General features: G+C 37.4%; 3 protein-coding genes across 4 annotated transcripts; all 3 read right to left on the bottom strand.

Moving 5' to 3' along the window:
- Positions 1-97: 97 nt before the first annotated feature.
- Positions 98-4,100, bottom strand: LOC120016470 (N6-adenosine-methyltransferase MT-A70-like). The gene is made up of 7 exons (XM_038869263.1): positions 2,799-4,100; positions 2,575-2,673; positions 2,001-2,084; positions 1,542-1,897; positions 1,224-1,440; positions 877-956; positions 98-679 (listed from the first exon to the last, which is right to left on the bottom strand). Exons 1-7 carry the CDS (start codon positions 3,903-3,905, stop codon positions 400-402), a joined length of 2,223 nt encoding a protein of 740 aa, XP_038725191.1. The 5' UTR covers positions 3,906-4,100; the 3' UTR covers positions 98-399.
- A 415-nt stretch (positions 4,101-4,515) lies between these two features.
- LOC120016657 (oligopeptide transporter 7) lies at positions 4,516-8,226 on the bottom strand. The gene is made up of 7 exons (XM_038869537.1): positions 7,897-8,226; positions 7,279-7,799; positions 7,073-7,170; positions 6,192-6,761; positions 5,817-6,072; positions 5,554-5,736; positions 4,516-5,465 (listed from the first exon to the last, which is right to left on the bottom strand). Exons 1-7 carry the CDS (start codon positions 7,931-7,933, stop codon positions 4,860-4,862), a joined length of 2,271 nt encoding a protein of 756 aa, XP_038725465.1. The 5' UTR covers positions 7,934-8,226; the 3' UTR covers positions 4,516-4,859.
- A 2,655-nt stretch (positions 8,227-10,881) lies between these two features.
- LOC120016658 (probable serine/threonine-protein kinase WNK10) lies at positions 10,882-14,680 on the bottom strand. 2 transcript variants are annotated; one of them, XM_038869538.1, is made up of 7 exons: positions 14,159-14,680; positions 13,290-13,327; positions 12,925-13,152; positions 12,609-12,829; positions 12,352-12,509; positions 11,858-12,260; positions 11,113-11,756 (listed from the first exon to the last, which is right to left on the bottom strand). In XM_038869538.1, exons 1-7 carry the CDS (start codon positions 14,228-14,230, stop codon positions 11,113-11,115), a joined length of 1,764 nt encoding a protein of 587 aa, XP_038725466.1. In that variant the 5' UTR covers positions 14,231-14,680. The 2 variants fall into 2 exon arrangements, with proteins under 2 accessions (XP_038725467.1, XP_038725466.1); XM_038869539.1 differs by lacking the exon at positions 13,290-13,327 and having other exon boundaries at positions 10,882-11,756.
- Between the last annotated feature and the right edge of the window lie 1,378 nt (positions 14,681-16,058).

Below are 16,058 nucleotides of genomic sequence, written 5' to 3'. Positions count from 1 at the left end.
GACACCAGATGACAGTCTCCATTCCTCAATTCTCTGAATTAAATAAGTTGCCAGCCGGTTACGAATATGACCTCAACAGTCTCTGTCTCATCTTTCATGGGTCACAAATCCAAAAAATATTATAGAAGATGGAGACCATAAACTTTTGATAGTAAAAGGCCACAATATCTCTGCTTTCAGATTCTGTGGAAGCTAGATTAATACATTTATTTAGGCTGATCTAACATGGGTCTTCATAAAAAGGAGACTAATTGTAGATCTACTGGTTCTCACATTTGACAAATACAAATGAGCATTAGCAACAAAATGCCAATGAATATATCACTCTCCATGATCTGGATTCAACTAGAATCCCCAAAGTCTAGACATCATCTGTGGACTAACTAGGTTCAAGATCCTTCAGCAAACGGGATCAGTATCGATGGCCATTTGCTTCTCTCCTGAAGCATGGGATGCATCTGGTGGTGCAGCCTCGGAAAACTGAGCTGTTGTTGACTTGGATTCTCCGACAGTAAAAGGGCTTCTTGTTTGACTAATATTAGAGTCTATTTCCATTGCAGAAGCCCTCGGAGGAGATGAGGGCTGTACCTCTACCTCTGGGTAAGCAGCCTTGAATCTTGCTCGCAGGCCTTCATCCACCAATCGTACTCCTTGTAATTGATTGCCCAGAGACATCCACCTGATGAATAATAATGATAAATATGAACTTCAGAGAATAACATGGTGGGTTGTTTATAGCACGCAAACTAAGCCCATTATAGATCAATGTAGCCTTCATTCCATCAATGTAGCGTTTTGGGAATCAATAGCATGTAAGAAAACATGCGTTTAAAGCAATGCAAAGAACATTTAAGTGAGGAAAAAAAAGAAGCATACCCTGCATGAGTGTTGTGCATTCGAGCAAATAGTTCTAGCTTTCGTGTCCTTGGACTGATTCTCTCCAGCAAAGGGTACATCTGCACAAAAGTTCTTTTCAACTCAACATTGCATCTGATAAGGGTGAACTTGACAACATCAATACGCACTCTGTACCCATCTAAAAAGGAAAACCATTTCTAATAGAACAATTTTGTAAACGGCAGTGCCTAAAAGAAGGGCCTATCAGTTCACAGCATGCTCCGAGCAATATATATAGAAGAACTAAAAACTTGTAGAGAATATGAGTTTAAAGGTAGTAGGTAGGAGATGAATATCAAAGAATGATGGAGATGTGCTCAACAAACCTCATCTGGCTTACGACTAGTCTCTCGAACCTCAGCAACAATAACATCAGTGTCAATGTTCCTATTTACTTCTGGATTTCCCTTTATTCCAACAAGGCAATGCTCTTTACTGTGGTTGAGCCAATGGCCTGTCCGCCCAGTTCTAATTATTCGCTGAAGCTGATTCGTTTTAACCCATATTATCTCCTCAACACGCTTGTACCCCCAAAGTTCTAAACTGCAACAAACATAGCATATACACAAAGCATGTTAAATGCTCATCAGTCACAAACTAGTAATGATAATTTATCAAGGTAGTAGCCACAGATAGAAATATACCATTCACGCCCAAGCTCCATCGCACGACCAGTGACCCATAGAAATATAAGACCATCGGTTTGCAATGCAGGAACATTAAGAGTGCGCATTTCATCGTCCGCCATCGTCCCATAAGGCAATTCCATATGAATGTCCCATGGTGGATCTGCCATTATGACTCCAAATTGTCCTAAAATGTCCATTCTAAAATTACGAATATCACAATTAATCCACTGTGGTTCACCAAGTTCTACTTCTGAGCAATAATGGGCACGCTGAGGCTTCAATGGTTTGGGGGGTGGAAGAGCTGCAGCCCCCATCATCATAGGTGGCAAATCTGGAACTGGATCAAGCTCATAGTGAACATATTTGCATGTCTGAAAAGGGCAAAAGTGAAATTACTCCAAGCAAAAACTATCAAAACAGATACTTAGAAGAAAAGCCAATCAAAGTGACCATCGCAGAGGAGAAAAGGCTTACTTTCATGTGACGGCAAGTATCGAGGAAGGAACAGTCCCCTAAATTAATGTCCGTATGCAGAGCAATTATTCGCCGGAAATGAACCTGAAAAGGTGAAGGATGATTGCAGCTGAATGATGATATTAAAGAAAAAATTATCCATAACCTGCTGAACAATTCAGCGACTCCGTGCAAAAATGAAAAATGAAATATAGAAAAGATTGAAATTGTCAGTTCTCTATGACAAAAATTCTTCCCTCCATTGCTCACCCAGCACATTCTAACACAGTTATCGAATATAGGTCCGATAAATTGAAAGAAAAAGCTAATCTACGTTTCAGTGTTGTTATACTTATAATGAAAAAACACATTCTCATCATGTCACAAAATTACTCCCACAATTTCCCTTCAGTGGAGATATGTTAAGTAGAATATAGTCAACAGCATAAATTAACATCCAAGAGGATCCCTTGTAAATTTTAGGCTTTGGCTGGATTGCATTTTCGTTCTGTACAAAAATAAAACTAGCTTGATCATGTACATATTATCCAAAGAAGCTTATAAAACAGCGCCAGTATAATATACTTGTACTTACCTTTACACATGCTATAAAGGAACCAGATTGACGTCGGCAATCCTCCTTGGTTAGAGAAGAACAATATTCCTTCAATTGGGAGCCACCTTTAGTTTTGAACTGAAACAAATTATTTACTTAAGTCAGTACAAACTCTGAGTTACCAATTAATTATCTAATGATGCAAATAGTGCATAAAATCAATCAAAAGATGATGTCAATAGAATAACTAATATTTCTAATACCTTAGCAGCCACAGCAGTTTCCTTAGCAGTTGGTCGGTGAATGAGATCAAGAAGCTCCTCCCCAGTCTTCGATTGCTGCATCTCCTTGAAGGACTTCTTGTTCAACAAAGCCTCCAAATCTTTCATATCATCCTCCTCAGTCCTTGGCTTCTGCTGTGGCCCAGGTATTGCATTTGGCCCAAGAGGAGGTCGAGGCATCGTCCCTCTCCCCATTCCCATCATCCCCATTCCTCTCCCAGCGCCCCTAGGCCCCATCATTGGCCCAAGCATATGGTGATCACCAGGTGGCCCCATCCACATATCTTGCATTGGCCTAGCCATCCCAAACCCCCCACTATCAAGCCCCTGCTGACTCTGACCTTGATTTTGATTCAAATTCTGAGTATTCTCATCTCTTCCGAGCGAATTATTTAGTTCCTGATATTGCTTACTCTCAGGCAATTCTTTAAGAAGTCTGGTTCTGTCAATATTCAAAACCATAACTCTCGATTTACCACTAACCACAAACTCCTCAAGCTCAACTCCACCATTATCTTCCGCCATAGACCTCAAAGCCATTTCAACTGCCAAAATAGCCCCGGACTCTCCACCAACCTCTCTCAAAGACGCCTTCTCCGCGGCAGTCACACTCTGATCATTCTCCAGCTTTCTCAACATAGTCGACGAATCAATCGGATTAAAGGGTACCCTCTGAATCAAGCACACCGCCACCATCGACCTAACAACCGACAAAGGACTCCCATTCTCATCAAGCCCAAACCTTTCGGCACCATCACCATCCCCGTGACCGCTTTGTTTGCCTGATTCGTTTTTGGTGCCCTGGATCTTTGTTAGCAGGGGTTTCGGGTGTGAAATTTCTAGGACTTTCTTGGTATCCTTCCGTTCGGGCAGAGTTGGCGTGGGTGTGAAGGGGCGATGGTTGAAGGAGGAGATGACCTTAAGAGATAGGTCGATGGAGGACACCATGTCAGGGATTTGGTACTGAAGAGAGGCCAGAAGTTCGAACTGGGCAGCTCGTTGGGTCTCGATTCGGGATTCCAGTTGGGAACGAACGGTTTTGATGGTGGACAAGGCGTTTTCTTCGATGTTCTCCATCTGGGCATCCATTGCTTCCCTTCTATCTCTTCTTCTGTGATCGAAACTGTACAAAGATGCTCTTCAAAAACAAAAACCCGTCGAAATGTAGCATCAAAGTTCTGGTCTTTCGACTCTTCACTTTGGAAATTTGTATGGTTTTTTGGGTTCTAGGGTTTTGAGCACTGAGAAGGACGAGAGGGAATTGTTTCAGTCAAAATTTGTTGGTTTTGACTTTTGAGAATGTATTTTTGGTTGGAAGAGGGTTCGAAACAAAAACCTAATCGTAGTGTCTTTTTTGGTTAAGAATCAGGTCAGGGACGTGTCCATATACATACCCAACAAACCTATATATTCTTTAACCAACCACATAAGTTTAACTATTTTCCACGTATAGACTGGTTGTAGCTCAATAAGCCACCACCTAAAATACTTATTGACTGATGAGGAAGACATTTACTCTCCTTATCAATAGATCATAAATCCCCCTTTCTAAACAATGTGAGACATTCGTATAATTTTTTCTCTTTTTTGATATAAATGGATGGAGGGGCAGGACTCGAACCCACATTCTACTAGATGGATGGTCTCTTACATGGACAAACCTTATTGTAGTTGGTAAATATATCTTCTCCGAAATCCAAACATAATATATATATATTATTTGTTTCACGAGTCACCAATATCATGAAGTATGAAATTATAATGCTAGCAAACTGAAATTTGTTCTCAATGTTAAATGAGCAGTAATGATATATGTATTACAACCAATTACACAAAGACCTCCGAATAATTTCTGACTAGAACTTTGTGAACTAAATGTCACTGTGCTAACTTAGAATGCTTTGTTGGAGTTGTAGTATTCTCATGATCATGCCTAGAAAGGGTTATTATACTGGTAGCCTCTACCCACCCTTTTGCCAAAAAAATGATGTGAATTGACAAAATCATAAGCACAAAAGACCATGAAATCTACTCTACTCGTGTTCAGCTGAAAACAGGGCAGTCTTTAATTATAACTCCTTTGGCAGTAGGGCAAGAGGCCAATGGACAGCCATCAATGTCATTTCCCCACCAATCAAGGCTAACATTCTCCAATCCCAAGCTAAAATATATAAGCACTCCCATGAAAGCAAGCCCTGCATCCAGTGCACCAGATAGAACATAATTGTATCTCTGCCACAAATCCGGCCGATACCTATAAACCACAAATCCAGACAAGAATCCTGCAATGATCCAAGTAGTGTAATTCACTGCTGTTGCTGGTGGCATCATTGCTGTGGCTCCTACAAGGACTGGCATGTTAATGAGCCTAATCCACTCCTGTTCTGGAAATGCCTTGGAGGCTAACCAGACCAAGATTGGAGCAATTGCTCCTCCTAAAAAGAACCAGTTGACTGCTTCATACATCCCCTCATCGCCAAAAATCCGGCGAGGACCGATTAAACCCCAGATAACAGAAGCATCGTAGAAGACACGGTCACTTGGACATGTCCAAACACTTGATGTGCTCTCACATATGTCTGGGATTGTTTCCAGTAGCCACCAGGCTGTTCCCAGATAAACTACACAGGCTATGATGGTTCCGACAACCTAACAAATTATCAGAAGCAGAAGATTAACTCAGTATTTTAGTACGAAACGCGGAATAGGAAATCGGGTTTGTTTATATGAACTTAACCTGTGCCATGAACATTGTTCTAGGAGGGATTTTCATATAGTGACCAAGCTTGAAGTCTTGCAGGAAAGTAACAGCCTGTGTCATGCTTATATAGCCATAAACCTTGAAGCAGACGTTTGCGACCGGATACCCCGGGTAGATATACCCAATAATGTATTCTGTGATTATATTCAATCCTGGTGTCTGTCATTAACAAGACCACATTCACGTGATTAATTGTTAAGTAAACGTTGAAAAGGCGATTAGCAAGCAAAAAAACATGCCTGATTTGTGATGGCAGTGATGATTCCAATAGGAAGAGTGAAAACAATGGCAATTCCACAAGCTAACAGAACTCCCCACCAAGGCAATTGAAGCTGCTCATTGTAATACTCACAAGCAAATATAGTGACTGCAATATTTGCCAAAAGAACGCACACAAACCACCACTCAGGGACTTGCTTATACTTCCTCATCAGCTTTGTGTGTATGTCCATCTTTGTCTCCTTAAAACTTGCTCTGCTTTGCTCCCATATTTCTCTGCACAACACACAAGTATAATCACAGCTTCTGTTATTTTTGTCAGTAACCGAGAATTCCTCAGCTCAACACGTCCATCGGACAGTTGGGTCAGCTCTAAATTTTGTGATTATTATTACCTTCCATGAAATAGGGCAACATGTACAACAGTGGCAGTCAATGTAGCAAAACCAACCCCATATGTAACAGCAAAAAATGTGCTAAGATAAAGAGGTCCTTCTCGATCGTAGGCGGCGACGTCGAGATGGAAATTTGAATCAATGATGGTAGTGATGTTGTACTCCTGGCCGTTCGATTTGAAGAGCTCATCGGAGAAAATTGGGAATGTTTTAGCCTTGTAGACATTTAACCAGTAACATATGGGAGTCAAAACATACATGACGAACACAAATCCTGCAGCAACATTAGCTGTGGCAAACCATGGGCTTGCTAATGGGCTTCCAAGGTAGGAAGAGATGGTGGACCAATCAAGCCCAACAGCTCCAATTCCTAGCCCATAAAGCCCAGAACCAAGTTGCTGGGCCAGGACAGAGTTTGGGAATAACCAGCATATCCAGGAGAGTGATGTGAGCATCTCAAACAGGTAACCTGGGAATACATAGTAAGCAAAACTGCACATGAAGGCAATCAAGAAGAATTGGATACGTGTCACCCCTCCCTTGGGCCTTTTCTCTTCCTCATGTAGAGCCCTATAACAGCAAATAATATGTTAATGGGCTAATGGTTAGTGTAGAAGCCCAACTGCCCAATATAGATGGACTCAGCCCAATGATATAAACAATAGGATAAGAACTACGAAAATGATAAAAAACTTAGTTGGTATCCAATTATCCGAGTTATTGTTGAGTTTCAATTTTCGTGGGCTCTACACGTCTCATATAATGCATTTGAAATCTTACGTGTACAGCTCAGGAATCGGGATAATTGGATACCCTTATCATTAATGTTAGAACAAAATACAAAAAAAAAGAGAGACAATAATCAAAACAAAACAAAATACCTGAACAAAGAAACTTGGACAAGGTTAGCTGGCCACCACATTGCAGCAGGTTCCACCAAGTACCTTCTAAAAATTCCAGCCCAACCAAACCCTAATACCTACCATTCAAACCCAACCATCAAAACCTTCAGAAATCATAAAAATGGATTCTTTCTCACAAATCAACCAACAACAGAAAATTTAACTAATTTAAAACTTGAACCAACCTGGGTAGTGATGACAACAATGAATGAAACAAAGAAGGTGATGTGGCGCTTGTAGAACACCTTCACAATAGTCACAATATGGATTGCATAAACACTTCCAGCACCAGAATTTGCAAAGATTGTGATCAAAACATGTTCTTTAACATTGAAAGGTCCAGGATTCAATGTGAACTCCCAATAGCTCCCTTTGAAGAAAACCCTTTCGGTAATTTTGGCTGCCATTAATTGTCCTAAAGGGACCACTGCAATTTGTGCAGAAATGGCTGTGATTGTGAGAGGCTCTGTTCTGTACCAGAAGAACTGGTTCAAGAATGAGAGAAGAACACATGAGAGACTCCCCAAAACCCACATCCGAAATGTCAGAACTGGAAGAGAAGGGTCGTCTGTAGTTGGTACTGTTAAAGCTACTTGCTTTACAGGTGAGTTCTCTGGTTCTTCATCTTCATTGGTGCCCCCTGTTTGAGGTTTTGAGGAGGATGAGGATTCTGGGTTTGTGGGATTCAATGATTCTTCATTTGAAACTGCAAAAACAGACGCATAAATAAGAAAAAAAAAGTACAGATTTTTATTTGTTCACAATGTTGAAATTGATTATAGAGAGAAAGAGAGAGTGCTTACTGAGAGGCACTCTGATTTCATCTATGGATTCTGCCATGATTGATACCTTTTTACCTGAGTTTGTGGAGAATAAAGAATCCAAGAGTTTGGAGGTTTATAAACAAAGCAAGTTCTTACTCACCTAATTAGAACATCTTCACCTCTAGGAAATGCACAAGTTAGGGGAGAAAATTATGGAAGGAATCATAATAATGGATTCTACCAAAAAATATGGATAACAATTAATTATATAAAGAGTTTAGGGAAATAATTATCTTGTGATTCTTCAACTACACTAAAATTAACCTGGTATCGAAATAGGTTGTTCAATTCTCAAGACCTCTATCGGATGGTGTTTGAGTCACCTATGAGCCTTTCGAATATGGATCACCCACTAAGTGAGGGATACCAAATGATGGACCCTAATTTGTCTAGTTCACTTATTGGGTCTGACATAACCCATACCATAAGGGCGAGGGAGTGTAAAAACTACCATATCGGTAGATATTAGACTAATAGTCCAACATATAAGGGTGACACACTCCCTTAACTTATAATAACCGGTTTTTTAAGGAAACCTTGGAGGACAGTTGGGTCGGGCATCCCTGGCCTAACTCAAGGGGGACAAATCCATGAGGGTCCAATGAATTTTAGAGCGGACAAATTGTTGTGTGTTGGTATGAGACTATGAGTCCAATTTATAAGACAAATAGTTATAAATGGTTAGGTGGTGTTACAAATCCATGAAAAAAGAAAGTTAGATGGGTGGAAAGATAGGTGTTGATAAAAACCTTTTTTTTAAATTGGTATCATATCATATATATTTTTTTAAAAATATTTATTACACTATTATGAATATTCTTACCTAAAAGGAAATATTTGTTGGAGAAACAATTTGGTCCAAAAATGTTCATGCTTTCTATCTGCAAGTCAAAACTGGTAATCCATAATAAAAAATAAAAAAAACTTCAAAACTGGTAATTTTGAGTGAGTAGACAAAAGAAATCTAAGACAAGTAAGAGATTCTGATGGTCCATACTCCATAATGATTCCTGGAATATAAATTATAGCGTAAAGTATGATGCCACGTTGCATCTTTATCTACCTTTCAGCCTTCTCAAGCTCAACCTATCAAGAATTTTCATGGCTCCGTCAATCACCCGTGAGATTATGACACATCCATTTATTTCAAAACTATAATTTATAATCCTTAATTTTGATCAACATAATAAAAATAGCTTGAATAGATTTATAACTATATATTTATTGACCAGGAGAGGTGGCTCGATCGGGTCAGACATATATGTGTCCAAAGTTCAATTTCAATTGCAAACATATTTCTTACGGTATTAAAAAAAAAAAAAACTATATATTTATTGGCTTGATGCTAGTTACTCTTATGATGCGTTTGGTACAAAGGTAATGAAGTGTAATAGTTACAAGGGTAATTAAATTTTAAGTTTACTTGTGTTTGTTATGTCAGTATAACTTTTACTCCTGCAATAAATTTTAGTAATTGAGCTTATTTTTTACACATAAAGTTTACTAGTTGGGGGACATTGGTAATAAAAAGTAATGAGAAGTTTTACTCCAACCTATTAACACTTTAAATAAAAAATTCTAAAAGCTCATACGTTATATATACATACATATATATATATATACATACATACACACAGACACATCTATACACACACATATGCACTTACATATACATATATATAGATACACACATGTACATACACACACAGATATATACACACACACATATATACATATGCACAGACACATACACATACACACATATGCACTTATATATATATATATATATACACACACACACACATATACATACACACACATATATATATACACACACACATACACACACACACATATATATATACACATATACACACACATATATATACATATACACAGACACATATATACACACACACACATATATATACATATACACAGACACACACATATGCACTTATATATATACACACACACACACATATATATACAAACTTGTTAACAATTGTTGTTATATATATATATATATATGTCTGGCTGTGTGTGTATATATATGTATATGTATCTATATTTTTAAAATTTTGGTACATAATAATCGTAACAATAAAAAACATAATCTCACTTTTTTCTAGTTTGGTTCATTACAATAATTACAAACAAAGGTAATGGTATTACACCAGCAATGTATAGTCGTAACAAACAGGAGTAATGAATACTTGGGTAAATTTTACCCTTCTTTACCAAACAAGGGTAACACTTATTCTCCATAATTGTTATTACCCTTGTAACATTTACGTGGGTAACAAATTATACCTCTAAATTCTTACCCCCATACCAAACGCAAAGGTTTTGAAAATTCAAATTTTCTTCCACGATAAAAAAGAAACTCTATATTTATTTATTTATTGTTCTGGATATTTTATTTTGATACATTCATCAAAATGTACCTATTATCATGCTTGTGATATGATTATGATCCTTATTACAATATATGAAGGACCAAGATTTTTGTTTGTATGTAATGATAGGGGTACTTATTTTTGCTTAATTTCTAAAATAAAAAAAAGATAATTTCCAACATTAGAAATATGTAATTATAATTCAATAATTAACAAATATAATTGATTTCTAGTGAGATGTACTGATTCTTCCCTGTCTGTGTTCCTTTTTTTTGCCAAATTCCGGGTTTCAAATGTGTAAGTTAACCCTGCATTAGATTAATTCGTCCTTAACATTTTGTTTATTCAACTTCTGCTGCTTCTTTCACAGGTAGGCTGCTTGTTTCTTAATAGTGCATTGTTCTTAGCTTGCTTGCATTAGTCTCTTTTAACGTCTGTGGAAAGATCTTAGGATACCATTAGAGCTGTCACGGTATAGGAAGAACAAAGCAAGAAAAATGGTTGGAATAACAAATCGTATATTGTAGAACTGTCTCTCTAGTTGACAAAGCAATTGCATCAGAGATGTCACTGAATACTATTCTCTGATCTTGAATTCAAATGCAAGGTTTAAAGATTTCACAGAGGGAAAGGAACCAAGTATTTTTGAAGTAGAAAAATATTCACATTTGATTGTTGAATGAACGCAAATGAATTGAATTTTCCTATGAATCAACTTACTCCAATGCCAAAAAAAAAGAAAAAGAGTAACAATTGGAGCAAAGGAAACTCTTATACTGAATGAAAATCTAGCAAGTCATATAGCAGAGATTTTCTTCTTTGTTTGCCACCTCTTTTTGGCATTTTCAACCGCAGCCTCCCTCATTTTCAAGAGTTCTTCGAAATAATGGTGATATTGTGAATCAATTGCATCAAGCTCCAGCTTTAGCTCGTCGTGTTTATCCTTGTCCGCTAGGGATAGAGAGCAGATGCTGGACAAACTTATAGATATAGATGGATCAGAGCTTGCATCGATCAAAGAGAGATCAGAAAACTTGGCAGAGTCATATAGACTATGATTAGAAAATCCCAAAGCATTGTTAGTACTCCCATCAGAGACAACCGTGACACCAAACTCGGCAGATATATCTGAACCGTCTGATTCAGGAGTTTCGTGGTCATTCATGCTACCAGACCGTGAAGAAGCGTTTTCCTTGTTCAATGGGACTCCATTGTTTTGCACCACAGAAGAATGCATGAGCAATCCATCTGCTTCACTTAAAGTACTTTCAAGTGACGCATTCCAGCTGCTTGTGAACTTGACAATCATGTTATCAATCAACTCAGCAATGACGTTCACATCTTCATTTGACAAATCAACTTGTTCAATCATCTCTTGTGCTATTGAAATTGCAGTATCAGAATCACGAAAGAATGGGAAATGAACGTTCTTTGCCCAACCTGTCACAGAGACGGCATTTTAGATCACTCGAAGTAGAAGCTGCAGAACAAAGGATGTCAAACACAAACTCAACACATTAAACCGAAATGGATTTACTCACCACATGAATCTGCAATACGCAAATTAAATGAAACCAAGTTATCAGAAACATTCTCCCCTCTCAACCTGAATTCCTTACTCTCAGTGAAGCACTGGAATTCTAGAGTTGAAAGTTGAGAAGTTTCAGATAACTCTTTTGCACAAGAACCAACAGAATACTTCTTGTGACAAGTGTCTATGTCCATAGGAAGAGGTTCTGGCTGTGGCAGGCGAACTGATTTGGTCAGGAGATTAGGAAACTGAATAGATTCACAATGGAGATCCTTTGAATTTTCAGTCCTGAGGAATGGATCTTTCAGGAGCTCTGCAGCTGGCAATCTCATTGGCGCCGGAACTAGACACTTCTCTATGAAATCCTTCACTTGGGGATCACTCACCATAGAGAGTGAGGCAGGCTTGACACCCTGTAGTGACAATGCTTTGCGATCACAATTACATGAAATAAAATTAGGATTTAATATGCCAGGGTTGCATCAAATTTCAGGAGGTACTTACAGAGGTGACCTTCTTGTAGATTTGTGCTGGATTCCTGCATTCACTATATGGATATTCACACGTGACCATCTCCAATATGCACATGCCAAAAGAATATATGTCAACAAGTTCATTGTACTCTTCATCATAGAGCTCTGGAGCCATGAATTCGGGAGTACCTGCTCAAAGAACAGTGATTGGATGGTTTAATAAAAACATAGAATTTTAAGATAAACTGGAACTATTTCCAACTTCTTCAGAGATATTGAATCTGTTACCAATAACACTTCGAGCTGTAGGTTGCTGCATGACTGCCGCCAATCCAAGATCCCCAATTTTCACTTCTCCATTATTACCATTAACAAATATGTTGTCGCATTTCAAATCCCGGTGAATGATAGGAGGATTGTGACTATGCAAATAGTGTAAACCTCGAAGGATCTGCCTTGCCCAGTTCTTGATGGCCTTGATGTCAACATGCTTATGCTTCTTACGGTATCTAACTCGCAGATTAACAAACAATACATAAACAAAGTAATAAACACAAAAACCAAGAAAAAGTGAGAAAGAAATTCAAGCTGTAATGAAACTCACTGTCTCAAACTCCCAGAAGTGAATAACTCCGTTATCATATTGATAGTCTTGTTCTCGTCATCCACCCACGAGAAAAAGAACTTGATGATATTTTCATGCTTTAATGACTTCAAAAGATGAACCTCAGAATATAATCTTTCCAGTTGTTCTGGTGACTGCAGTACCTCTTCAATATTGACTAGGTTCCATGCAACTTCAATTCCATCAACTTCATCAAATGCCTTATATCTACACATTAACAATTGAGAATACAAAACAAAAAAAGCTGTATAGTTAACGAAGCTGATCCCATTTCAGACACAGAGGAAGCTAATTACTAGAACGAAAAAAAAAAAAACTTAAAGAAGATAGGTAGGAGAGCATACACAGTCTTGAATGCTCCTTTCCCCAAGATTACATCATACTGAAGAAATGTAAACAAAGAAAAGAAAACTGGATCACTAAACTCGATAAACAAAATAATTCATTCCAACAAAGCCCCAGACTCCAACGAAGCAAACAACTAAGTTTTCAAAATCCAATATTTATTCTCAGACATGTCTGATAAGTAGGCAGTTTCTTCACCAATTTGTCATAATATTGAGGGAATGCTAACAGTAAAGAGACCATGTCAATGAATTTGATACACAAAATAGGTCTCAGTAACTCTTAAACAAGACAAAAAATGTTTAACCCATTTTCACCCTCGAACAAAAGTAACAATATATCCAACTAACATTTTGCTTCTTGCTTAAACATCTAATACAAGAGTTATAACTTATTATTAAATGAGATAGTTTATGCATAATGATTTAAAGAACAAACAGACATACATTAATTAGAGAACAAATTATTTTTTCCCTCAGCTATAGAGAAACATTACATCATCTCTAACATGAAATTTACCAAAACAAATCCATTGGAAACAAAAATTAAGTAGCCCACTTATTTCAATCCTAAGCTAAGATTTCTAAATACTCATCAAGTGATCAATTCTAGGCCAAGCTGCTAAAGACACAATTGAATTAAATCTAAAAATTACATCACGGAGAATATAATTTACATTCTAGCATTCTCATGACCAACCGCATCCAAATACATGCATCTATACATACACACCATTTTATTCATCATCGACAATTTGAATCAAGCTTATATTTCGTTTAAATTCCTAAAACTTCTTGGCAACCAAACAGATTTTGCGAATCAATTCTTAATTTCAATAGGCAAAAGAAAAAGAAGACAAGATACGTACCCGTACGTAACGACCAGAAGGATCCTTCTCTGCCACCTCCCCGTCGTCCACCTCCAACTTACCAACCGCCATTTTTGAACCAAAGGAAAAAGGAAAAGAATTCTCTACAAAGCAAGGGAGAGAGAGAGAGAAGCGTCAAAGAGAGGGAGGAGAGTGTTGATCAAAGGAGCTCGACCTTGAGCTCCATTGGATCCGAAGTAAGCTGTTGTTCAGAGAATGCCTCGCAAGCAGCACAGTAAGAATCGAATGCCGATCGGGAGCGGAACCGACATCCAAACACAAAACACATCTCCGATCCCGCCGACTTCCCGTCGGCGGAGCTCCTACCGTTGTTTGAAATTCGCATCTTTCTTACCCGAGTCCCAATTTCACCAACACCATCCATATCCCTATCCGCATCGTTTTCCAGGAATGGCAAGGGCAGTGATTAAACTTGAAATCCAGAGGCAGATAGGAGAGGAGGATTTTGCAGTCCGCAAAATCAGAAGCCCTAAAAGACGATCTCGAAACGGTGATTGGAAGACTCAATTGGGAGGGACAGCAAAATATTATATACAATTGTCGAGAAAAGCGTGGGCTCTACTTTATAATCCTGCAACGGCCCAAGCGAGCTAAAGGGGCGTGTTGTCACGCATCTTCTTTATCTTTATCCGTCTTTTTTTTTTCCTTCGTTATATATATATAAAAGAATTTTTGGTTGGTCTAGGATTCTAATTTGAGTAGAATTTAAAATCTCATTAGATTTTTTGAGGTATTTTTTAATTTAATTTTACAGAAAAAATGCATTTAAAGGTGAAAAAATGGACATAAGGAATAGGGTATGGAGACAATGGTATTTTCATTGACAAATAACTAACAAAGTAACAATTTCATATCTGTTTTTTTATTTTATTTTTTTGAAGAAAATAAAGTATATCCCGATAAAGTGGTGATTATTTAGAAAAAAACTAAATAAGACCTAAAATTAGAAATTGAAACCTATTTTAATTTTTAAAAAATCGTTTGGATGTGATTTTTTTTTCTTTTTAGGTAACACTACTTCATTACTTTAAATTTGCGTGGCTATCTTAAAATCATTAAATTTGAATTTCTAAATTGATTTGCTTTTGATTTTTATTAATGGATAGTAGGGAGCACAATATCATTTTGTCCTTCACGAATTTCAAAGAATTTTGTGAATATTTAGAGCTAGAGTTTCATTTTATCTTTATAAATGAGTATAATATATAATTAACAGTTCCTAATCTACAATTAGAAATATTAGAAAAAAGGGAGAAAACCACAAAACTAATCCCATGAAGTGATAATTTGGTGTTTATTACAATAACTAATAGCAAATAATGAACATCATATTAACGAAAAAAAGAATTAAGGAATTGAATTTTCTTAAAATTACCGGAATTTTAGGGGAACGTAATATATACGGCCCATTGGGCTAGTGTACTATGATGCGGTGGCTTTGCACGAGAATTATAGCGCGTGTAACTCTCTAACTAGTAACTACCCTTCTTGAAAGGCTATGCTGGAGTAAGTTGGCAGCATAGCTGTCAATGGTGGGCCATATTGGGCCAGAGAAGTGATCGGCATAACTCACGGTGCGGCTTCATTTATGGGCCTCTATTTATTATAGCCACGAAACTCCTGGCTTTGTAACCACTGTGCGGTTAAATTAAAGGGTTTGATTATCAATATATAGACACAGTTAGACAACATCTTACCTTTTTTATTTTATTTTATTTTATTATATATATATATATATTTTGTTAAATAATACAAAGTGCGTTTCTTGCTTCAAGTTAACCTTTTAAATAATTATAATAATAATGAGAAAAGAAATTCCTCAACTATTTTTATTTTGAAGAACGAGAGAAAGAAGAGAGCGATTCAAATCTTAATTATC

This window comes from Tripterygium wilfordii, chromosome 15 (genome assembly GCF_013401445.1).
Source record: "Tripterygium wilfordii isolate XIE 37 chromosome 15, ASM1340144v1, whole genome shotgun sequence".
Taxonomy (NCBI): domain Eukaryota; kingdom Viridiplantae; phylum Streptophyta; class Magnoliopsida; order Celastrales; family Celastraceae; genus Tripterygium; species Tripterygium wilfordii.
Note: the sequence above shows the minus strand (reverse complement) of the source record. Positions and strands in the feature narration are given on the sequence as shown.